General features: G+C 34.9%; 3 protein-coding genes and 1 long non-coding RNA gene across 17 annotated transcripts in view; 3 read left to right on the forward strand and 1 right to left on the reverse strand.

The window, feature by feature from the left end:
- Nucleotides 1–5,711, forward strand: part of LOC105149754 (fatty acyl-CoA reductase 1) — a 37,531-nt gene extending 31,820 nt beyond the window's left edge. For all 7 annotated transcript variants that reach the window (XM_087408819.1, XM_011062382.2, XM_087408807.1 and 4 more), the window contains 3 exons: nt 762–1,111; nt 1,612–2,208; nt 3,298–5,711. In XM_087408819.1, coding sequence (XP_087264945.1) covers nt 762–1,111; nt 1,612–2,208; nt 3,298–3,439 — 1,089 coding nt within the window. In that variant the 3' untranslated portion in view covers nt 3,440–5,711. The remainder of the gene's footprint in view (nt 1–761; nt 1,112–1,611; nt 2,209–3,297) is intronic.
- Nucleotides 3,257–20,084, reverse strand: LOC147910913 (uncharacterized). 4 transcript variants are annotated; one of them, XR_015546007.1, is made up of 3 exons: nt 19,975–20,065; nt 19,539–19,893; nt 3,257–3,873 (listed from the first exon to the last, which is right to left on the reverse strand). It is a non-coding gene; the product is annotated as an uncharacterized LOC147910913 (long non-coding RNA). The 4 variants fall into 4 exon arrangements; XR_015546009.1 differs by lacking the exon at nt 19,539–19,893 and having other exon boundaries at nt 19,975–20,084; XR_015546006.1 differs by lacking the exons at nt 19,539–19,893; nt 19,975–20,065 and adding an exon at nt 12,489–12,952.
- Nucleotides 8,457–17,028, forward strand: LOC105149753 (uncharacterized). Of its 2 annotated transcripts, none has more exons than XM_011062380.2 (5): nt 8,457–8,998; nt 12,961–13,467; nt 14,845–15,116; nt 15,223–15,573; nt 15,660–17,028. In XM_011062380.2, the coding sequence occupies exons 2-5, from the start codon at nt 13,095–13,097 to the stop codon at nt 16,278–16,280; spliced, it is 1,617 nt and encodes a 538-aa protein (XP_011060682.1). In that variant the 5' UTR covers nt 8,457–8,998; nt 12,961–13,094; the 3' UTR covers nt 16,281–17,028. The 2 variants fall into 2 exon arrangements, with proteins under 2 accessions (XP_011060682.1, XP_011060683.1); XM_011062381.2 differs by having other exon boundaries at nt 12,967–13,467.
- On the forward strand, nt 19,673–24,907 carry LOC105149755 (CUE domain-containing protein 2). Of its 4 annotated transcripts, none has more exons than XM_011062384.2 (5): nt 19,673–19,806; nt 20,422–20,511; nt 21,192–21,531; nt 21,600–21,773; nt 21,845–24,907. In XM_011062384.2, exons 2-5 carry the CDS (start codon nt 20,423–20,425, stop codon nt 22,103–22,105), a joined length of 864 nt encoding a protein of 287 aa, XP_011060686.2. In that variant the 5' UTR covers nt 19,673–19,806; nt 20,422; the 3' UTR covers nt 22,106–24,907. The 4 variants fall into 4 exon arrangements, with proteins under 4 accessions (XP_011060686.2, XP_011060687.2, XP_011060685.2 ...); XM_011062385.2 differs by lacking the exon at nt 19,673–19,806 and adding an exon at nt 20,187–20,320; XM_011062383.2 differs by lacking the exon at nt 19,673–19,806 and adding an exon at nt 20,201–20,335.
- The last annotated feature ends 414 nt before the right edge of the window (nt 24,908–25,321 follow it).

A 25,321-nucleotide genomic window follows, 5' to 3' on the forward strand; every position in this document is an offset into this window, starting at 1 on the left:
TATACTCTCGAAAATCTTTCGAATGCTTCGTTTTATTTGCTCGTGTGTGATGTACTACATCGATTTTTAATTAATCGACAACTAATCTGTCTAAGTTTCTGCTTAATAGAATGAAATACATTCGATTTGTGTCAACAAATTTTAAAAGGTAAATAGAGCCGGTTTATGTACGAGTGTATTTGTACTCTGCACTCTAATTATATCGCGCGATTCTATCCTAAATCATACACCGATCGTTCATCATTTAACAATCTCACATGAATTTAACAATTCATTTGTTTTCATGATAACAGTAGATTAATCAATGAATTAGTGTGAATGAAATATGATGAAAGTGTCAAAGTGATACTATAAAAGTTTTAAAAGATGTTTTAAATTAAAGACATAAATATTTTATGCATACGCATTTTATATTCAAATGAAGCGTTTGAAAAGTCGCAAGTGATTGTCTTTGATGACTTCCATGATTTCTTTTAGTTTTATGTAACAGTCAGCGAGCAGTGAGTTTGTACAACTTAATTTTTTTGCACTGAATAATTGATCATCAGACAATGATATTTGTTCTTTTTTAAAGTATTTTTCTTTTCTTTTTCTTAAGTGTTCAAACTTTGTTTGGAACTTTCTCAACACATTTTTACGCATTATCATCATTAGGAGCGCACGTTCGATCGACACAAGGCAAAAGATGGGCGTTCATAGTCTATACCTTTCGCAATGTGTATGTATAAGAATGTACGATAAATATAATTGTTTGATCGTAGGCATTCATTCATGTATCAACGGCATACTGCAATTGTGATCGGAACGATGTTGCCGAAGAGATTTATCCGGTAGGACGGGAACCCGATCAGGTGATCGCTTTGACAGAGTGGATGGATGACAAAATGTTTGAAGAATTTACACCGAATCTGATCGCCAGCCGACCAAATACATACACATTTACCAAAGCATTGGCCGAGCGAATGCTCCAGCGGGAAAAAGGTTCTTTACCGGTGGCGATTGTCAGGCCATCGATCGTACTGTCGTCGTATAGAGAACCAGTTGCCGGTTGGGTGGACAATTGCAATGGCCCCACAGGGATTATCGCCGCCGCTGGGAAAGGTTTCTTCAGGTAATCACAACGACTAGCCATCATTAACGATTATAATATCAGTATATTATAATAGAATGAGAATAATTCTTCTTCTTAGTATATTCCCCGGATTTGATTTTTCGACTCTATTTGACTCTATTTGTGAAGGGTCACAGTACCATGCGTATCAATTTAGCTTTAGAGCCTCTTCGAGGAGCAGAGGCTCGCTTATGTTTTTGCATTTGGTAGTAGTTTGCATTCTTACTCCTTAGAGTTTGTCAACACTCGTGAGGACCTACAGTTTAACGCCGAATCCGAACGGCGAATATGAAAAATCATGTATATGGGGCGCAAGTGGGATCAAACCCGGATCCATAGATCACGAGTCAATCACTGATTTAAGTGGCGACCCACTCAGCGCCCCAATGAGAATAGTTTATTATTGAATTATAGATATTGTTATTTTAGTAGCATGATGGCTCATAATCTTTGTGAATTATTTTTGAATAAATTTATCTTAGAAATCGCGTTTCTTGCAGAACTATGCTGTGTCACGAAGATAAGGTGGCGGATCTGGTGCCCGTCGACATTGTGATCAACCTAATGATTTGCGCGGCATGGAGGACCGCTACGCAGCGTACCGACACCATTCCGATTTATAACTGTTGCACCGGTCAGCAAAATCCTATAACCTGGAAGCAGTTCGTCGACCTGTCATTCAAATATTGTCGGTTACACCCAGTGAACGATGCGCTCTGGTATCCGGATGGTCGATGTCATAGCTCCATGTTAATAAATAAATTGTGCGTGATATTTCAGCATACGCTACCTGCGTATATCTTAGATAGTCTCGCTCGACTCAAGGGTTCGCGGCCTATAATGGTCCGCGTACAGACGAAACTTTCCAAAGCCGCCAAGTGTTTGGAGTATTTCAGTACGAAACAGTGGAATTTTAGAGACGACAACGTACGACGACTGGGTGAACAACTCAGTCCGGAGGATCGGGAAACATTCATGTTTGACGTTAGAGAAATTTACTGGCCATCGTACTTGGAGCATTACATTTTGGGTATACGACAGTTTATCTTAAAAGAGAGTCCAGACACACTGCCAGCTGCTCGTTCATACATCACAAAGTAAGATATATTTTTTCGCTTTTAAATCTTTTTATTACAGTACAGTTTCCCTAAGAACTATTTCGTAGAGTCTGTTCGCAGAATATTTACTATCAGAAAAATTTTGAAGAATGAATATCAGAAGATATCTTTTTTATCTTGGAAAATTAGAGATTTTCATAGAATTTCATTGATACTCGAATGATAATTTTTGGATTTTTACTTTAAATTTAACTTTTGTTTCTTTCTGAAAAAATTGTTTCTTTGATCATTTTTTTATAATATAAATTATTGACAATTGGTTAATAATAATATGCCATATACATCCTAGTGAATAATGAGCTTTTGCTCTTAGTATCTTAGATTTTGCTTCACTTGTATGAAAATAATAGACATTATTTTGTATGGAATCGATTTCACTCATTTATATATGTTCATTGCCTGCATTCTAATTTATTTTAATATATTAAAAATCTCTCTAATTTTATCTAAAATTTTTAATTAAAAAATATTTAAAAATCCGAGAATTCTCAAAGAACTTTTTCACAAGATTTGAGTAAACCTTCTAGAAAGTTATTAGGTGTTGGAATTAATTCGTAGCGTTTTACAAGTGATGGGAAGTACTTTCATTAATGTATTTTTTAATGCTCATGTGAAATAAATAACATTCTTTTATTAAAAACGCTACGAATTAATTCCAACACCTAATAGAATCAATATTAAAAACTTTTGAATCATTCGCAATATTTTAATGTTTTCATAATAGAATACTTAATAGAAAATTTATATATATCTTTTTTTTAGAATTCATTATAGAGTATATATATAGTAGTATAGTATATATATATATATATATATATATATATATAGTAGTATAGTATATATCATATTATAGGTATACATCATATTATAGATTTATATCCTTTCTTTCTACGTTTTCTTTTCCTTCATTTCTATTCCACTTATTTGGTAAACAACTTTTAAATAAATGTATGTTTTTATAAATCATGACTTCAAAATTAATTTAGCAACTTTATTTTTTTTTTTTTTTTAAATAGAAGGCTATATGTCATTCTTCGAATCTTGATTTATTTGCTTATCTATTTACAGACTGTACTGGCTTCACAAAGCCGTGCAACTCGGGATACTAGTAATAATGCTACGAGTCCTGTTGTTACGCAAGTCTGCAGCACGAGGAGCCTTCTTTTCGCTGCTGTCCATCGTACTTCGTATGTGCCGCTTGATTGTTTGACGGCTCAGAACGAGTCCGATCGATGATCGCAATCAGCGTAAAACAAAGCTGTTAACCAGGAGCCGTTATTTAAAGGTGCGATTTGTTCTTCAACCTCGTTGCTCAGCTTCCTCAACGATAAAGCGCTACCTATACATCCATCGATTGGCCTTTTCGATGTTGATAACCGTCGACAAGTAACAACGCCGGTTACAGATACTTGATTCTCGAAAGAGATCGGTTATGATTCAATTGGAAGTATCCATCTGATGAAACTGTTTCTCCCACGAGTATATAAGTACGCTCCAAACACTTTGCATATATTATAATAATTATTATTACATTACCGATGTTATTTCTTGTTGCCCCAATGCGAACCATCGCTACTGTCATGAAAATTGATGGTTGTCGAGTTCCGTATAGTGACGTAATCGTCATTGCGAGGTTCCATTACACTAGAATAAAAATAAACGCGCATCACCATGATTATTTCGTTAGCGTCATCGTACATCAATATACTTTGCACAATGTCAATTTCTAATAAATGAAAGGAGCCAAAGTTATATCGGCACACACACACACACACACACACACACACACACACACACACACACACACACACACACACACACACACACGCGCGCACACACACACACACACACACACACACACACACACTCGATCGTTGTTAACGCAAGCTCGTTTTTAGTCGAGCTAATCGATTTTCAGTATAGTAAAACGCTCGCGAGCAACCACTATTCTCATAACACGGCGCCAAGAATTCGTCGTGTTTTTATATAGTCGATATTTGACATTCTTTTTCCTTTTTACTCTGTGACATAAGATACCTAGATAGATATTTTGCTATGACTGCACGATGACTCGCGGTCACGCGTAGAGACGAGAAAATTGCTATCGACTTCGAAATAAACACATGCAAGAAATTTAATTACGTAGAAATGACATAATAGAGATATATAATAGAGATGTTAGAACAAGTATAAGTACGTACCGTTGCGACAACAAATATATGGCTTTTTTTTAAACTACGACTGATATACGAAATTCTTTTAACTGTTTTAAACATATTTTGACCAGAATAATCAGAGATCAACATCATTACGAAGACTTGTTTTAAAAAAAATCTGCACTACAATTATAGCCTATTTTAATGAAATATCTACGTATCTTATACATATTGTCACAGAATCAACATTTGATAAATTTTGAAGGCATTGGCAACTTAATGAACTATCTGAAGCTATTAATCTAATATGCGATACAAAAATGTAAACATTGAAATGTAAATGTAATTAGAATCGTTGGAAATTTATATAGAAATATATATATATAAATAAAAATATATATATATAAAAAGTCATAGATAAATTGCTAATTGATGACGATAAAACATCAATTTTAAGTTTCATCCGATATATATTTACAATACATTACAAAAATAATGTATGAAATAGTGAGCAAGATATTAGCAGTATGTCAAGTATACACTTTGTCAAATACATTCAAGCGGAACATCACAGTAGATTGACTGCATTCGATCATCAGTTGCATGATGCATCAGTTTGCTTTTTAACCTCGCTATAATCTTGAAAACTAATAGATCGTGGCATGAGGCAAGTAGACTTACTTGCAAATAGTCTACCAGATCATTAAAAATCGTTAATGAAATGGAATATATTATTTGATTGATCAAGTAATATTCTTTTTGATTTCATGTTGTCATACAACGACAAAATATAACAGTAATTTTCCAAAATGCAATTTTGACAATTTGATTGATACTTTTGAAAAAGTATCGTTTCATGTTTAAAAATATTAATTCTCTCGACAGTTGTACTTTTGAACTGATAATTCATCATTGCCTATGCCTTCGAGATGACGATGATATATTAATGCCTTGTTTTATTTATTCAATTAGCTTGTCAATCACCCCTTTAAACTAATTTATAAAATCAGAGCGAGCTTCTCCCTTTCTGTTTTAAAATCAATGCTGTCGTGCTTTGAGAATAAGAGATAATTTGAAAATAATAAGTAAATAAATGTAACGGAATATCCGTATTAACAACATAAAAAATGACAAATAATCTTAATTTTGCGCCAAGGAGTAAAAGAGGGGTAGTACTATGAAGGTCTTCTTCTACTAGTCTCATCTGTATTGTTATTCGGTTATACAGTGCATACAAAAAATAATATTTAATATGTATAATTAATTTAATTAATATTATACTATGCTACCACATACAAAAATTACATTAAAAATAATGAATCATTATGAGTAAGTGTTTCGCTCTCTTTTTCCTTACTATCCTAGAAATAAAGTCAAATAGATTTATGTATTAATGAGAAATCTATTCGTTACTCTTAAAAAGAAGAATGTTACGCACTTTTTATTACATAATATGAAATTAACTAAAAAAAAATATTGATAACGTTCGTCGTATATGTGAAACTGGCTCACTTGAAAACTTATCAAATATTGAGAGTTCTGAGTTTATTTTCAGTTTAGTTTTGTAGTTCTATAGGTTAAACAAATAGTTTCGGCCAATTAAAGCTGAGAAACTAAAAATCCAAAATGAGACGCCAGGTTCACACAGAGCTTATTTTGTTTAACAAAAATTCCAACCACAGTTTCTTGTAAGATTTAAAAAGACACTTGGTTCTAAAGAGAATTCTGGTGATTAATATTATGTTATTCTAATTTTTTCCCCTAAAAAGTAGGACCGAAGATGAAACGCTATCCTATTTTGAAGAATTCTGTTAGTTCTACGATAGTTCTCGTATAATTCCAAATGTATTCTAATATTTTCTGAAGAGTTTTGGTCATATAAATTAATTGTTTATTTTTTAAATAATTTTTATAGTGCGAAAAAGGCGCCTTTCAAGAAATATATTATATATGAGACGCTGACCGATTTCCCACAGTTTTCTTGGCAATAGATACTCTTGATGGTTTGCCAGAGCGCTGAAGAGCAGCTACGAACGCGTAAAAATTTTTTGGACCTATCAGAGATCGAATCCAAGTCTTCTAGTATGCTCTAACATAGTAGTCTCGCGCGCTATCTATTATGTATTTAAATCTTTTCTGAAGAGTTCTTATTATGTAAAATATTTGTTAATTTTTTAGATAATTTTTATCATCCGAGAAAGGCGCTTTTCTAGGTATATATGAGACGCTGGCCGATTTTCGACAGTTCTGTGAATTCTATGATAATTCTCGTGTAGGTCTGAATGTACATAAACGCTTTCCGAAGAGTTTTGATCAGTTTAATTACTCGTTAATTTTTTAAATAATTTACATTATTAAATGAATCATTCGGAAGGAAATGTTTAGGCAAGTGTTGAATGTAAATAATTAATGTTATAATTGCCCGTATTGTATTAGGTGTTGGAATTAATTCGTAGCGTTTTTTAATGAAAGAATGTTATTTATTTCACATGAGCATTAAAAAATACATTAATGAAAGTACTTCCCATCACTTGTAAAACGCTACGAATTAATTCCAACACCTAATATGTATATACTTATTAACGGATTAGCATGATCCGATCGATAATTTGTCAAAAGGACAATTATCGCATTTATAAATTTTATGCCTACTTCGCGATGTAATTCGACTATTCTCATACCAGAGAAGGATCACACGGAACAAAACATTTTTTTTTGAGCTTCAATGAAATCAATTACAGTACTTAAGAACATACACCATTTCTTTTTTGTATACCATATCAAATTTTTTTTTATTAGGATATCAGGAACAAGCGAAATTGAATCAATTTAGCACGCAATTTTAGCCACAATTTTAATGCGCATGAAGAACCTCCGACTAGAGGTCTCCATAATCTCTCCTCTCGACTCTTAAAACATGTCTTAAGGAACGAATTTGTTGTCATTTTAAAGCGATTTTAATGAGGTCCTTAAAAAATCATCTAAAGAATTCGTCCTTTCAATAATGCTCACTAGGAATCCCTTTAAATCCCAACATATTAGGTGTTGGAATTAATTCGTAGCGTTTTACAAGTGATGGGAAGTACTTTCATTAATGTATTTTTTAATGCTCATGTGAAATAAATAACATTCTTTCATTAAAAAACGCTACGAATTAATTCCAACACCTAATATTATCTGTTATCAGATGGCATTTTGCGCATAATGATAATTTTTGTAAATTTTATAATTCGTCTTCGTCTCCCTCGGCGATACTTATTCACATTGCATTATCTGTGGTCCTTCAAATTGATCGAGATGAAGTAAAATGTTACGAATGTATCGGACGCGAGCTCATTCGTCCGCTTCCCGCGATGAATCCGCGCGCATTCATGAATTATGTTCAGCTCCAAAAATACAATGCTCCCGTCACGTTTCTGCTTACTGTATTATGAAGCGCCGTTGAGCGACGAGCGTCGGCTCATTCTACGCACGCACACTAACATATTTTTTGTCACGCGTATACAAGTAAAAATCGAACACAAATCGAATCGTGTTCTATCTCCTTTATATTTTGTGATAATATTTTCTGATCACATGAAGAGTTACGTTCGTTCTACGGTTTCAACGCTCCAACTCAATCGCGGCAAACCAGTGAGAGGAAGCGGAAACTGAAAACAGCGAGCCTGCGAGCCGATAGAGTCGGTCGACAATGCCGACGCTTGATCGATCGGAAACGGAATTCGCGCGTGTCGACGGAGGCGTTTCGGGACTTTCGGATCGAACATCGTCAGGTCGGTTAGTAATTTCAAGCAGACGGCGAGGAGAAAAAGAGCGAGTGAGCGAGAGAGAGAGAGAGAGAAGAGGGGGGAGGGAGGAGACGGCAGATCGAGAGTGGAAGGGAGAGAGAAGGAGACAGGGAGACTGCTGGGCGCACGCATGACGCACGCGCGCGCACACGCTGGCACACGCTAGCGAGCGGAGCGGAGCGGAGACTGGAGAGACCCGAAGAGACGCGGCAGGCGGCAGCGGCACGAACAATATGCGTCGACGACCGGCGACGCCGTCGCACATGCGCGTCCTGACGCGCCCCTGTTCGTTCACCGATTTCGATTTTAGTCACTCCCGGGTTCGGCTTCGGAGAAAATCGTCCCGCTCTGCGGCATAGCGCGCGCGCGGTCAGCCACGGGGCCACCACCCAATTCGTGTCGCAATTACGAAAAACTAACGTTAACGATCTCTTGCGAGTCTTGAGCTTGATCGGCGCGCGATATATCAGGATATAGGTGCCGTCGAAGGGTGGCGCGTGGCCGACAATCTTCGCCTGCACCATTTCACGAGGATAAAGCGGATAAAGTATCGTACGAGAACGCTGAACGAGTAAGAAGAGGGAGAGCAAAAGAGACAAAGAGAGAAAGAGAGAGAGAGAGAGAGTAGGCGCGAGCGCGAGACGGATACGCGCGACCGTCGATCTCTCCACGGATTCGACGATATTGTCTATCGTCATCCTCGTCGTCGTCGTCGTCGACGTCCGTCGGCAAAGCCGCGGGAAACGACCGTCCAGTCCGATCGTTCGGCGAGCAACACGCCGTGGCATTATCGCGACGAGTAAAACCGGAGGAACACTCGGAGAGGTGAGATAACGATGCGCTTCCGCGAATCGATCGAGAGTACATTGTACGATGTTTGATACGATATCAAAGATCGTTAATTGCGATTTCGAAGATCTGTAACGCGGCCGGTCACATGAGGTTAGATACGAGTGGCCGGTGTAGGGCACTGGGCAATCGCGCTTTCGTAGCATGCTGTGTCGCGTGCACTTGTCACAGTCGCCGTGTTTTATAACCGGCCGGGCGCCGATCCTCGCGAACGACCAAGTACGAACGACGCGAACGACGCGGGACAAAGAGTGGGTGTATAAAGCGCGCGCGCGGAGAGAGGGAACCGATGCGAATAGGTGGAGGACGAGGACGGGACGATAACGTGGAGACCGTGGAATTGTGGAGTTGTGAGATGACGCTCCTCAACGTGTCGGAGAAAGAGAAAAGAAATGCATCGACGCTCTCTCATATACTCGCACCCGAACGTAACCGACGTAACCGTCAAAACGCGGCAGCGACGGCAGCGTGCATGACGCGCACACGCGGGCTTTCGATATAGCACGGCTGCTCGTGTAGGGAGAAAAAAAAAACAAGAAAATAGGAAAGATGGCGCGGGAACGCGTGTGGAGTGGAGAACGATTATGTTGCGAGTTTCTTTCGTAACGAATTCGTAGTTTGCCTTGCTCCGCTCAAGCGATATGAAGGCTATTATAGTATGTAAAAAGTTGTTACCCATACAGCACCGAAATATTGTAGGAATGTTGCAGAAATCTCTGTAAGATTGCAACGTTGCGGAAACATTGCAATGTAATATTACAGCAACATTACAATTTAATATATATTTAGAGAGGAAGCTATAAAATTAATTAATTCAATTTTTTTTTTAAATAAGTATTAGCGTTATATTTTGAAATACACATGAACAAAAATTATAATAAAAATAACGTTTCCTCTTAAATTCGAGAATTAATTTCATGTTCCCCATCGTCAAGCTGTCACTTATCCTAAAGTTGTTTCTTAGCTCGCGTCGCTTCATCTCAATCATAATTGCTGCTTCGATGATCTACGATCTCTGTATTGGCGTTTTCGGCCCGAGCGGATTTGCACCAATCTGGGTTGAATTAATGATGTTTCGTGCTCTCCTTTTGTTAGAATATGTGACGTCAATCAATAACAAACATTAATCCAACACAAGTTAATACAAATTCGATCGAACCGAAAACGCCGTATGTTAATAGATGTATAATTATAAAATATCTGGTCAATAGATATTGTTAAAAAGATGTATAAGTTAAAATATATTTATTTCATAAATGAAAGAAGGTTTAGAAAAATTAAAGAAGAAAAGATTTCGAATTATTGTTATTAATTTTCATATGCAGAATAGTAAGCTGGAATATACAAATGTGTGCCTCATATGATTTTATATATATATATATATATATATATATATATATATATAAATTATAACAGGTCATATAAATATATATACGTAAATGTATGCAAATTATTATTTATATATAAATACAAAAGGAATTTATGTATTTTTTAATTCTATATAAAAGTGGGACATTATTTAAAATTATATAATTACGTTGATTAGAGTAATTAGAGTGTGCATAACTATATATTTACATACAATGTAAAATTGAATATAATGTTATATGAGATTATGTACTGTGAAATTTTTTTTACCGGAATACTTTGTAATTCATGATAAAAGATTTTTTATATACATAATTATTTAATCAAATGTAAATAATATTATATGTAAAATTGATTGATATTAGATAAAGCTTGATGAATCATAAGCTATACATGCATACACAAGTATTTAAGCTCAAAGTAGTTTATTTATTTATTTTCATAACATTTTAAAAATATTAGTGCAACTTAAAATCATGTTGTATATCTATATTTAAACAATATTTCTGAAACATTACATTGCAACGTGCAATGTTGCAACATTGTAGCAATATTGCTGCAAATTTCTGTACTGTATGGATATAGAAATGTAAAAATCATAAAATTTAATTTATTGTAAAAGCGTTAAAATTTAAATTATGGATTTAATTAAGTTTAAAATTATTAAAAACACCCCATATTAATTATTTGAAAAATAGTTAAATTGGATGAAACTGTGATATTTTGTAAATTATGAGGTATTGATCAAATGTTTCCTCAGACAAAATTATTTAAAAAAGGATAGATTTTGCTGTAGCATTATTTGAAAATTACTATTTTGAGTTTCTAATTAAATTAAAAAATATCTTTATCTACTATTGATTTTTTTACAACTGTATTTTAATGCATAGACTAATGAGTTGAATCTATTGATGTAAACAAAAGATTATATTACTTTACTACTTCTCAAAAAAATATGCAATTTGCAATATACATACTTGCAAATTACATCTTATTTTTAAACTATTTTCTTTACATTAACTGACTTATTTCATTAATCTTTGCATAAAGGTATTAAAGTACAGTTATTAAAAAGCGAATAAATAGATATTTTTTAATACGATTAAACTCAAAATAGGAACTTTCATGCTACAACAAGATTTGTTTTCTGTGGCTGAACTAGTGTACACTTTTAGAACTTAAAGTGAGATAGATATACGGTTGATATTTGTCGAAAGTAAAAAAAAAGAGTTTAGTGCAGTAAAACAGTTTAGTGCAGAAACAGAAAACAGATCAAATATCTGTCAATTTTTATGGTTTTGTCTAAAGAAGTTTTTGATTAGCTATTTATCAATATATATACAGGGTGTCCTGTAAAGATCGAAACAATATTTAAGAAGAAATTCTTAAAATTATTTTGAGATGAAAATTATAATCCCAAAATGTCGAGGTTACAATAATTTTTTAATTATAATCATTTAAGGTTAGCAAATTATTACCGCCTAAAACTACCGTTGCGCGTTCGAATATGGCACGACGCAAAAGTGAAAGCTAATTATTACCTCTTGTAAATATCAATATAAAGATTATGTATGCGAAAATACAGTTATTGATATTTCTAATTATTGATATTTATTATGTAAAAAAAAGTATTTTCTCTCAACATTTTGATATTAAGATTTTCGTCTCAAAATGATCTCAAGAATCTCTCGTTCCGATTTTTACGGCTCTATATACATAGAGGTGTTTCATTTTTGATATCCTAGAATATCCCAGATGATTTCGAGAAGGTGATACAGAATTGAAAAAGGTTTCAGACAAAAGTTATGTGACTTCGAGGGGAATATAAGATGGTATCAATCACACATCGGTTTGACTTTGGATGACATTGTCAAGATCACTTTGAATAGTTTTTAAACGGAATCCTCCATTTTTTATCGCATATTCTCATAATTAATTACACATTCGTAGCTTACCTCGAGAGCTTTTCAAAACACTATAATAAAATATTCTTTCATTAAGTACTTTTCAAGTTAGAATGCTTAAAAGTTGCATTACCCAAGGTGTCCGACCGACGCGACGGCTAAAACCTCTTAAATATTGATCATGACTCACTTACTATTTTGTTGAGCAATCTAATCATTATTATCACTTTATTTTCATTTATCAGCTGTGATGATCGTTAGTAGGGCAGGAATTAAGAAATTTACGCGGACGGATCTTCCACCCCTCTTTTATAAAGATTAAGCTTGTTGTTTATCTAGAATGAAGACGTTATCCCAGAATGAAGACGTTGCCCATCGAGCCTAGCGCGCGTGTGACGCCTATTTTAATGCCGCGCTACTGTGAGTCGTGCGTTCCTATAAAAAGCGGCGGCGATTATATCGACATTTAAACGATAAGGAATCTACCCAGCGTAGAGCCGTACCTACGTAACGACTGAACCCGATAAAATACGATAATCTTCGATGTCATAAAACGTGTCTGCGACGATTATTAATCGTCATTAAAAAAAAAAAAAGAAAGAAATGTCGGCGACACAGGTAAGAGATGGTGACTCGCAAATTCATCAGATCGTTCGTTCGGGGAAGTTTCAGAGAGGCGAGGGTTGCGTCGAGTCTGTCCACCGAACATTGTCAACCTGCGGCGCAGCGGTATCAAAGAGCGTAACGTCGCGACGACGACGACGACGACCTCCACGGCGAATATCAGGGGGAGCCCAGCGATGAAGCAGGAACCGGAAGACGAGGAAGACTGTTATCTCGACGAATCAAGCATGCCGGCTGCGTCAACGACACCGCCACCGCCGCCGACGACATTGCCGCCGACGTCGTCCTCGTCATCATCGTCTGGCCGGCACGGAAGCGTCACGCACCGCGTGCGCTCCCACGCGCGTAGCTTACGTGCCATGGCGAATCCCAGTGCGGTCTGGGCACACTTCGATCTATGCACTAACGATCCATTGCGCGCCCAGTGCCGCATCTGCGGGGCGGTCGTCGTTAGAGGCGGCGCAAATCCGCGCCAGTGTGGCACGACAAATTTGCACCGGCATCTCAGGGTACATCACGGAGGCAGACTGATCGGCAGACGTTATCATGGTAAATATAAAATACCGTATCATTAGGGTACTTTCTAACTAAATTTCTTCAAGTTTAAGTTTAGATTTTTCACTGAGGTGTAACACACAGGCCAGAGACCTAATGTAAAAAGACGAAGGTCGGTATTCATAGTCAGATCTTGTATTCAAGACTGTCTTAAATAGTCGGTCTTAAGAAATCACGAACCAATCAGAAGGCTGCATTAGCGTCTTAAGACATTACTCGACTATGAATACCGACCGAAGAAGACTTTTACAACGTAATTGATAAAACTGTAATCTTGAAAAATATGAATTAAAATAGCATTTTTCGCACACAACAAATAATGTCATTGATGTCTTCTCGCTTGAAATTAGTTTCCTTTAATCGAATACATATTGTAACTAGTAGTGATCTATTTCACGTTTATTTAAATACACGTGTTACACATGTAATTAATATTTATATCCATGTTTTAATCCGTATAATTTTTGATACGAGTACACGTGTATCGAAAAACATATCTGTGATTGAAACGCATATCTGTGTATTTCAATACAAGATTATACATGTATTATTTGAAATATACAGGTACACGTATATTCATATTTTATTTTGTATGATTATTAATATATAATAATGTATAACATATCCTCTATTTAAATACATTTACGGCGTAATTAGGCTAGTCATCCAAGTTGTATTGTTGTAACAAATGAGCGAAATATTAAAATTTTTTTTAATGCTTGTGATACATTTTTTTTCAACTAGTCAAATATGAATTTACAATTTAACATTGTATAATAAAAGATTATTACATGCAATAAATGCAACTATAAAATATTTATTTTCTCATTTTTATTTCTTAATAAATTTATCTCTTTCTCTCTCTCTCTCTCTCAATTAATATTTAATATTTTATTTATAATAAACGATTTATTAGAACCACTACTTATAATATGAATACAGGCAAGAAACGAATGACAATCGAAGTTGGATCTTAAGTGCTCTAAATAATTCGTGTAAAAAAATTTGTATATCATATTTTGTATTTCTTGAATTGCGCGCGCGAATTGGTTTTTCGAACTTAGAAATGTAAACTGATTAAAGTTACGTTAGTAGAAATGGGCATTAGTTTTAAACTTTGCATCGTACAACTTCTAATTCTAATGGAAATGAAATTTTAATTAAATTCATTGTTAAATTTTTCAACTTTTAATGAAATGATTTTGATTAAACGATTCTTCTAACTACATGATTCAAGTAGATAATTAGAATTACAAAATTCAACATTATCAGAATTTAAATCTAAATTAATTACCATCGTTATTTAAATTGCTCTTGACATTCTTTCGACTTACATATATCACATATGACAAATTAATTTTTTTGTCTTAGTTTTACAGTCAACGTCCCAAGGCAGTACAAGTACGAAAGCAATAAGGATCGCAACGCAATCCTTAGTGAGACCTCACATTCGTAACATCGCACCAGCGCCGCTACCTCAGCAACAGCAGTCACAGCAGCAGCAGCAACAACGGCAACCAAAGACTCTCGTATTAAAAACTATTCCGTTGAAAGTGAAACAAGTTGCACCTACAACTATCAAAATGCCATCGCGACAAACTAATCAAGGATCCCACAATGTCGTGCATCAGCAACCTACAGAAGTATATAACATACATAGATTCATTGCGAATGTTATATCTGTTATAAGATGAAAGTATAATTCGATACAGAGATTTCTACTAAATTCGTCTTTTTCTTCTGTTTCAGGTTTGTCTAAGGTGGAACAGTTACCATAGTAATATGCAGAATAGCTTCCCGTCGTTACTGGACACAGAACAGTTCGTCGATGTGACCCTGGCATGTGAAGGGCGGTCTCTGAAATGTCATAAAATGATTTTATCTTCCTGCAGCGACTACTTGGCAGACTTATTACGGGAGAATCCGTGTCAACATCCTATTATTCTAATGAAGGATTTGAAATTTTGGGAGGTGGAGGCATTAGTTAAATTCATGTACCGTGGGGAAGTCAACGTCGCTCACGATAAATTACCGCAACTATTGAATGCCGCCGAAGCGTTACAGGTGAAAGGATTAGCCGGTCCGAGTCCCTCATCTCAAGTAAGTCAGACATCAGATTTATTATAATTACATTAGTCAATGTTTATGGAAATTTTTAATTTATTTATATTCTTTTATATCGACAGAACACAAAATCACCGTTACTTATACCTCAAACGAAGCCATTGTCGTCTCAACATGTAGTTCCTAGAGGTACCACCGAATCCAAAGAGAATAAAACATCACCTTCAAGGGTGTCTATGTCTTCTAGTCCTAAGCGCGCGCAAAAGCGACAACAGTCCGAATCTGTAGAGTCAAGACCTTTTACCAAAATACGTCTGCAGCGACCCATCACGCCAACGTCTCCATGCGCGACTGTAAAACTGGAGCCTTTAGATATACCTCTTAGCCCGACGGAGATATTCTCAGAGAATAACGAAGTCACAGCTTCCTCAGACTTTGAAAAACTTATGAGTTTACACGAGGAAGACGATCCAGGTGGCGAGGAAATTAACGACGGAGACGAGAGACTACATTTTTGTGAACTGCCAGCTCCGCCAGATTTAAACGATAATGAAGATCAAATGGAGTTTGTACCTACAGATTTTCTAGAGCAACAGCAAGACATTGTCGAAGAACCAGAATTAAGTTGTAATAAAGATAATAATAAAAAAGAGTCTCTTGATTATGCTTCCGCTGACGTTGGCGAGGACAACGAAATCGAGCATAATGAGAAACAGCCCTTGAGAGAAAAGAAAGTGACATAGTAAAATAAGATATAGAGATATCTTAAAATCTATGTAATAATTGGATTATACTACAAATTTCAATGAAAACTAGTGTAAGAATATCTGCAATTTGTTTTTTTAAAACTCAAGCGAAAAAATGCATTATAACGACAAACTGAATCAGAGTCATTATATAAGAATCAAGAACCAAAATAAAACAGATTGTTATTTTTGGAATCTATTAAGAATACTTTAGAAAATTTATCTTTAATTTCGCTGTTGTAATCATGAGATCTCTAATCGAAGATTAAATCTTATTATGTAGAGTTTGGAGAATTTCAAAGAAGGTACAATACATTAGATATTTCCGCTAGTCGAACGCGTATTTTTTCTCGCAATGTGTATATTTATTTAAATATCTACATGTATTAACTTCGTATATATACAAATGATACAAGCGTCTGCTATAGATTGCGCATTTATTTTTAAAAGAGTAATATAGTGTCCGCTTATAACGAATTTGATTGTCTTGTCAGCGGACGTGGATTTTATGTTGTGAAAAATTTGAATTTTTAAACTCTAGACTTGTGTTGTATAACTTATCTTGTCTAATGAAAATAATAATGTATTATGTATCGATTCGTTGCGAATTGTAATTATTTATATATTGGATATATGCCGAATAAATTGTCATTGACGATACTCGCATTGTACGCGACTGAATTATAGATGTAAATTGTAATGAATGATGATACGTCTCACAAATAAACGGCTATTGCAACATGCAGTTTTGAATATATTAAAATTTTTATTATACGTATAGAGAGTGTCTTGATAAAGAGATGTAGGATTTTACGCGAGAAAAATGCGAGTCTTTATACGAGTGTAAATTAAAATGTAAGCTTTTTCTGTTCGCGTTGATGCGTTGATAGATGTAAATGTCATCTTTGATATTCAACTTAAAAAAATAAAACGCTAATTGAAAGAAAATCTGAAAGATCAAAAATTCCCAAATTAAAATTCCTATAGACATACTTTTCTTTGAACATAAGTTTTTAGGGTAAAATGTTAAGAATATTTCGGTCACCACAAATTTTAATAAAAATATACTTAATTGTTTTCACGTAAAAATAAAGATTTTACAAAAAAAAACGTCGTTCTGTCTTGAAAATCGAGATATTAATCGTTAAAATTGACAACTGATAATTTTTTAGAATGTTCTTTTCCGCTTCAATTTGAATGACTAGGTTTATTCGACGCGTTTTTACAGGAAATGAAAAGATTGGTAGAAAAAAATGTCGCTCTTTCCCGCGAAGCGGGATTAAAATTAGAATTCACTACTATTGAGTTAAGTTATATTAAGTTATATTATTGAAATATATAAATCGTTAGGAACCGCTTACTTTTCATGAGCTCGGATCTACAATAGGTATTTAAACCTTAAGGCCCTTAAGGTATCTTTTTAAGCCGACGCTTGACGCTCATTTTTAGTGGCAAAATAAGTCACGTGTCAAAATTCACGAACGCCAAGCGTCAATTTTGATCACGTGACCTGTTTTGATGCTGAAAATGAGCGTCAAGCGTCAGTATAAAAAAACAACCTCACAGTAATCGTAAACGTAACGTAGGTTTTCGGCTAACGCGTTGTTCGATTCGGTCGTCCGAAAATAATCCTTTAATAAACAATTAAAGTCCTCCTTTCGTTTCCTTCCTTTTCATGAAATAAAGAACTGATTGATTGAATTTCTTATGCTTTAAGTGTTATGCATTATGCAAGAGCTATGTTCCCCGTTTAAAGGCCATTCCACACAAACTTGCCATTGACGTTTATTCGTTGTATAATCAAAAGCAACCACGGCTAAGACTACCTTCGTCTTCTGATTCCTAAAGACAAAGATAGCTTTAGGCCGGAATCAGACTATGCATTGAAGATTGAGATTAAAGATTAAAGATTGAAATTTCATCAATGAGAACAAAGAAATTTTGGCTCCTTTTGTTCTGATTGATCAAACTTCAATCTTTTAATCTTCAATCTCATTCTTCAATACCTACTCTGATTCTGGCCTTAGTTGTGGTAGTTTCTGGTTGGATAACGAAAAAACGCCCCATATGCACAAAGAAAATTATCCAATCACATTTCTGTCATAAAGAAAAATGTAAAATACGATTGGATGATTTTCTTTATGCATATGTTATGCGGCTATGCAAGTTCGTGTGGAATGGCCCTAATGGCTGCAGCACAGACACTTGCATAACGCATAATGCATAAGGGAATCGACCAATCGAAATTCTTCTTTTCCATGGAATGGGAAGAAAGGAACGATTCTGATTGGTTTATTCCCTTATGCAAAAGTCTGTGCTGCGGCCACAACAATCGAGATTGGTCGAAAACCTTAGGGATTCTGCACAATAAAAGGAATAGAGAATTTCAACCTATCATGAGGCTCTTGTTCTTTTTGGCTGAATTTTTGCACAACAGTTCAGCCAAAAAGAACAGGTCTATATATTGTAGAATATACAGTTTCTGATAAGTTAAAATTCTTATTCTTTGTTCTCCGTTTCCTGTTGCTTTTATTGTGCGGAGTCCTTTACTGTTATTGGCTTAATTTCCATCGAGGATTTAAACCGGACCAGAATATAAGAACCAACCAACTACAGTCGAGTATTCTCTTGTTACAGTCGAACGACAGAGGAATGCTTGACTGTAATTGGTTGGTTCTTATATTCTGATCCGGATTAAACCCTCGGTGGAACTAGGCACTGTTACGGAAAATGTGACTAGCTTAAGTTGGCCCCACGATTATTTTGCCGCGCTACAGAAGTAATATTACATTATTTCTAGAAGTTTTGCAAGGTGAGGCCAATTTAAAAACATAGGTCAGTATTCATAGTTGATTCTTATTTCAAAACCGTCTTAAGTAATGTCTTAAGTAATGTCTTAAAACGCTAAGATACAGCCTTCTGATTGGTTCGTGACTTCTTAAGACTGTACTTAAGAACGGTCTCGAATATAAAGATTTGACTATGAATACCGGCCATAGAATTATTGATTAGTGCAGACAACTTCCGCCGCGCGGCAAACTTTGTCGGGTTCTGTGTACAGGAACCATAAGAATTAGCCAATCACAGTCAAGGATTTTCAAAAACTTACAGCTCTGATTGGAAAGAAAGCATAATTCGTACTTTAAGATATCTTTAAATATGTACATATATATGTATATAACAAAAACACAATCTGCGTGAGTTGTGGAAGAATTTTCAGCTTTAAAAATGGATATTGTAACTTTACAGACTTACTGCACATGCGTAGACCAACGTTCTCTATCTTTTCTCTCTCTCTCTCTCAATATCCGCTTTCATAACAACATGGCAGAGCCAATCACGGAGTAGTCAGCGTTGTCTGATTTCTATCTTGAGGATCTCTACGCCACTCTACGCGTCCACCCCTCCCCTCGTCAAACTGTCAAATCGACTAGCGTTGTTTGTATACGAAATTTATCTTCTCTGTTTGGCGTTGCAGGCAAACTCGAGTGTCCCGATTGAAGTAGCCTGGTTTCAGAGTCAGGTTCGTACCGGCGCGTTTTCTATCAAGTTTTTCGTCTTGCAAGCGAGCGACGACCGGCGCGGTTTGTGCCATCAGTGATCCACCGTTCTGTCATCGCCAAACAATCGCGATTATCGCTTTCCCTATTAATGCTTTCCGTTCATCTATCCTTTTTATATATTTACCTACCGACTTATTCACCCCATCTTATATGCAATGCAAATATTCCGCGTGATTAATCACAATCAATCGCTTCTGTCTCGTTTCTCGAGGGACCGTCGTCGGAGCATCTCGCGCGTAAGGGCGCTTGAGGGCTGACCGTTGACGAATTAGAGACCTGCTGCCCTCTCGTCTCCCTTAACCTATATTAAAGGATCAATGAACGTTGTTGCACGTACGCGCGAGGAACATTTTTCGTCGCATCGCCAGTCAGAGTCGGACCGCGATCAACCGCGACTCTGCGAGAGACCGCGATCGAGCCTTTGAAAACGGCCTCGCTCGCGAAGGTCGGGAACCCGCGAGGGTGTTTGGTCAGGTTTGCTTTCATGTCGTACGGATCCGAACATCGTTGATATTTCATCGAATATTTTTAGCCTTACCGAAGGATACGTATTAACGGTAATTTGACGATTGTAGGATGAGTCGGACGATGGATGAGAAGGAGGAACTGGTGAAGAAGGCCTTATTTAGTTTCGTTAGGAAGCAGGTACCCACCGCTCAATTGAGGTACAGACTCTTTCTTTTTTGTCTCTATAACTATTTTCATTGATCTGGTTTAATAATCATAGACTGTTTTTCTTTTAGCAGACAGTTGATACAAAATATCATTCAAGGCTGTATTTCATTTCATGCATGACATGATGTATCACTTATCCTTGTTATTCATTGCACAAGGATAAATGATGTATCATACATGAAACATAACGCAGCTCTAGTCTTTAACATTCAATGAATCACTGTGTCTCGTAAAAGGAAAGCAGCCATAATTACATTTATAATAATTTCTTAAAATGTATTTTTATTTACAAGAAGTGATGGAAGTTTTAATTTATCTTATCATAAACACTATCTTATCATAAACTACATCTAATATAATTCTTTGTTATAAACTGGTGGTATTAGTTGTCTCATTTCAAGTTGGTAATACAAATGTAACAAGGTTTCAAACGTTTACATATCCTCTTAAAATCAGTTCTGTATCTTTTTGCTAATTGATGTAAACTATTAATAACTACCGATGTTATAATCAATGTGAATTATCATTTATATGACATTCTATGTAATAATAATTATTGTTTTTATTAAACCAGATTATCACTGCTTTGTAAATGTCTACATGATTTTGATTCTTGTCCAATAAATTTTTGACTATGATGAGGATATTAATAGATATCCTCTTGTTTTAGTTTAATAGACGACATTGTGCTCAGTTATGTAGTGAGTATGGTAGAAGAAAGTGCATTGGAAGAGAATTTAGATGTGGACGGACTATGCGAAATGGTATCTGCCTGCCTTCCTGAATTTTCTACTATCGAGAAAGAGGCTGTGTCGAAATGGTTGCTCGATGTAGAGAGTAAGTTGAAGCAGGAGAGTAAGGAGAATGAGAATTGCCAGTCTCACAGTGATCCGCTGAATCACATTAGTCTGGCTGCTTTACTGCCGGCCGGTACACAAAGAATGCGAGTCCATCATCTCTCGGAAACGAGTGATGCTGGAAGCGATTCCAGTGGAGAATACTTTTCAGAAGTAAGAGAAACACTGGACGTGGACATGTACGAGATGTATTTTCGAGCATCTATTGTAACTTTTTTTAGGAATCTTCTTGGCATCAGGTGGCTCTGTTGCAAGAGATGTTTCCGGCGGCAAGTCCTGCTGAAGCGAGGCATTGTTTAGCAGTGGCTGGAGGCGATATAGCGAAAGCCGCACAACTTGCATTACATCGTCAGGAAGCGGGTCAAAGCATCGTGAGCAATCTCACGTTTTTAACGGTGAGATTTTATAGCGACGTTGCTTGATTACATAAAAGCGATATGATTTAAATGGCATTAATTTGTTTCAGCCCAACGGTCGAAACAAGGCAAGATTGAACGATGAGGAGTTGAAGTCTCGTATCATCGCACGATACAGTTATGTTGATAGGGACGACGATTGTCGCGAACACCGTCCAGTCGCGCCGAAAACGGAGCCTAAGAAGTTGGTACGGTATCTTGACAATAAGATCGTAAGTGTAAAGGGTGAACGTTATACGGAAGTACGAAGGGGTGGCGAGGATGAGGATGGTAACGAAGGTGGTAGGAAGAGAGGCCATTGCCGCCCGTAACCAGTCCCTTTGCCTCCACCCCCTGATCCACCCCCTTGGAGGCATCTAAGAGATTTTCGATTAAATCTTTAACTTAGATCATTTCCATCTTATCCGTATATAAAAGTATAGACAAAATATTGAATTTAAAAACGTTTGCATTTCTGTTGACGTTTCATTTTCATATGCATCCTGCACAACTCTCGGAATCTCTTTCGTGTAACATTAATTTATCACCATTAGCAGTAGACAATTTTTTACTTGTTTGAATTTATTCATAAAGATAATCTTTAAATGGATATCTTTAATATTTTATTTCGTAATGCAGATTATATCTTTATCGAGCGTGCAATGGCCGTTTTAAGTAAATCTTCATGTTTGTAGTTTAAATATATGAAGTTACACAAATACGTTAGTGAGATCCCTATTAGCATCATAGATATACTTACTAAAGACTTATGAGGAAGAACTTATTTTGTGTATGATAAATTGATTACAATTAATTATTTAAGGCGGTTAAGGCGGTTCACGGCTTCCACAGTCAAATATTCTTTTAAGCCTTAACAACTCCACAATACTAAAAATCGGCACGAGAAAGAATTAACAAATCACATTTGAACAATTTGGTATCATAACGATAATGCGATTGATCAATTCTTTCTCCATCCGAGATCTTGGACCGATTTCTAGCATCTTGGATAAGGTTTTGCAAAGAACTTATCGATTACTCGTTATTAATTTTACATAGTTAAGATACGATTATAAAAGAGATACATATATTTGATTTAGATAATTATTTGTGAATTGTTATGTAAAAAAATACATAAATATTTTATTATTTAAATAAGCTGGCTATTGTAAACTCGGCATTTGACTTAATATTCATTCCTCTTATTTTACTCTGATAATAGTTCTGTTACATTTTTCAAGTTTATTTATTTTATATAGATATAAGAGTACTTTTTTCATATAGAATGATTCTTCAGAAACAGAACATCTGAATATCTTGATCAAAGATTTATTTTTTCTTCTCATAATTGCTATACAAGTTGTACATAATGATTTTGTGTAACTTGTATTTACTTGTGTAACGTGTATTAAATGTTAAGAGTAGTCCTGTCCAATCATGTTTTACTTATTTTCTGAATTTTTTCAAATCTATATATTATATATTTTATAATATGTATTTAATTGCCTCTGTTTCTGATGGAACACTGTATATAAATAGCGCTAAATAGAATTATTTAATTGCATTATTACTTTGTAAGTGTGCGAAGAACTTTTAATATTTCATTGTATACTTTTAATGTTGCGATTACTTTATTTATGTTATACAAATCATGTGAAAAACGTTGTTTTTTTTTCTTACATCTACATTAAAAGTAGAGTGACAAGTGCGAACGAGAGGTGATTTATGAAAATATACCTGAAATGTATTTAATCAAATAGCAACATTGTCATGTAGTAAACTGAATCCTTTTTCAACTGCACTATAGGAAAATGTACTATATATATTAGACGATAAAGCAAGAATTTTTATCCGCACGTTTATTCAAGTGTCCAGAAATAATTGTTTGACAAGTTAGTAAGAGTCAATATTATTCTAGTGATGTAAGAATTGATTGCCGCGAACGCGCGAAAATGTATGTGTAATTATCGTTTATCGAATAATCAAAATCGGGGAAGGATATAAATTGTAAAAATTATTTAATATAGGTGCATCTATAGCATCACGTATCTGTCAAATGAAAGCATTGATATTGCTAAACATAATTACAAAATATTGTAGATTTTAAATAATATATTGTAGTATACGTACTTAGATGAGAACACGAAAATATTCGCTAGAAAATATTCACTCTCTAGGGATAAAAAGTCTGCTTCAAAGCCGCCATACAATTTGCCAGTATTATTATCCTATTATTGTCGCTGTCGCAGACTTTGAAATGTAGCGCAAATATAATCATTGAAGCGTTAGGAAGTCATGTATAGAATGATATAAACTCTAGACTTATTTCAGAATTCGTTATCTTGATGATGTTCGCATAGATATACGGAAATTGTGATTGCTTCCGAACGCTGTAATTGCGAAACAGTTTAAATTTAAATCAGATGTTTATTTATTCTGTATTGAATTTTTTTAACTTTAATTTTACACCTTTTTGCTTTACGATTCAAGAAAGCGATTTATATTATATTTGCTTATCACATTGCAGGGAAACGTAACTTGTAAAAGTAATTTGTAAAATTATTTACTTCACGGATTATCAGTTCGATAATTTCTAATTCTTCTTTTATATTTAATTGCTGTTCTACGTAATTGATTTTTTCAATGATAGTTGAACTTCGTAAATATATGAATGTAATGCAATACATGTCTTAAAATGAGCGGATTCTTGCCATAGATAATTATAAATATATACGAACATGCTATTATTGAATTGTGAATTCATCGTGGATACATATTTGCTGAAAACTAAATGTATTTCATCGCTGATTAAACCGATGAATTATACCGATACTATCAATAGATTTTGAGAATGATTGCTAAAAGGAAAAAAATTGCTAAAAAAATACAATGAAAAAAAAAATAGAATGACAAAATGGATTACTTTAGTTTTAAGTAAATTTTCCACGAATCCTTCTACGTTGCATATAAGCACTGTGGCTATTAATTTTTAACTCGTTATAGATGTGAACTTTTCAAGTTGTGTGAAAGTAAGATGTAATGATTGTAATTATAATATATTATACTTGCCTTTTAATATACTCTAATCACGTCACATGTCTAGATCACAATTAAAAATGTTGATACAACATGAATTCTTTCTCTTTTATAATTAATTGCCAGCGATTATATATAAAGATTACATGTAATTTTTAAGAATATTTGTATTTTTATGACTTTCGATCGAAAGAAAAATAGCGATTGTGACGATTATATAAAAATATGCAATTAGGACGTTATATTATGCAGTATAGAATTTTAAGGCTTTCAGTACGGTTAAAAAAAAATCAATGTCAGAACGTTTTCTTTTTAAGTTGTATGTACAGTCACACAATGTACATCATATCTTTCGATCTTTTGCATTGTGTACAAAGAAATTTTAATAAATAATTCTAATGAATGTGATTTATAAATCAAAACATATAAAAAAAGGAGCATGAAACCATAGCACTGGATGTTGTTTGTGAAATTTAATTATTCATTACATTAATAAAAAATCTTTAGACGTT

Source organism: Acromyrmex echinatior, chromosome 1 (assembly GCF_024713525.1).
Source record: "Acromyrmex echinatior isolate Ae372 chromosome 1, ASM2471352v2, whole genome shotgun sequence".
NCBI lineage: Eukaryota > Metazoa > Arthropoda > Insecta > Hymenoptera > Formicidae > Acromyrmex > Acromyrmex echinatior.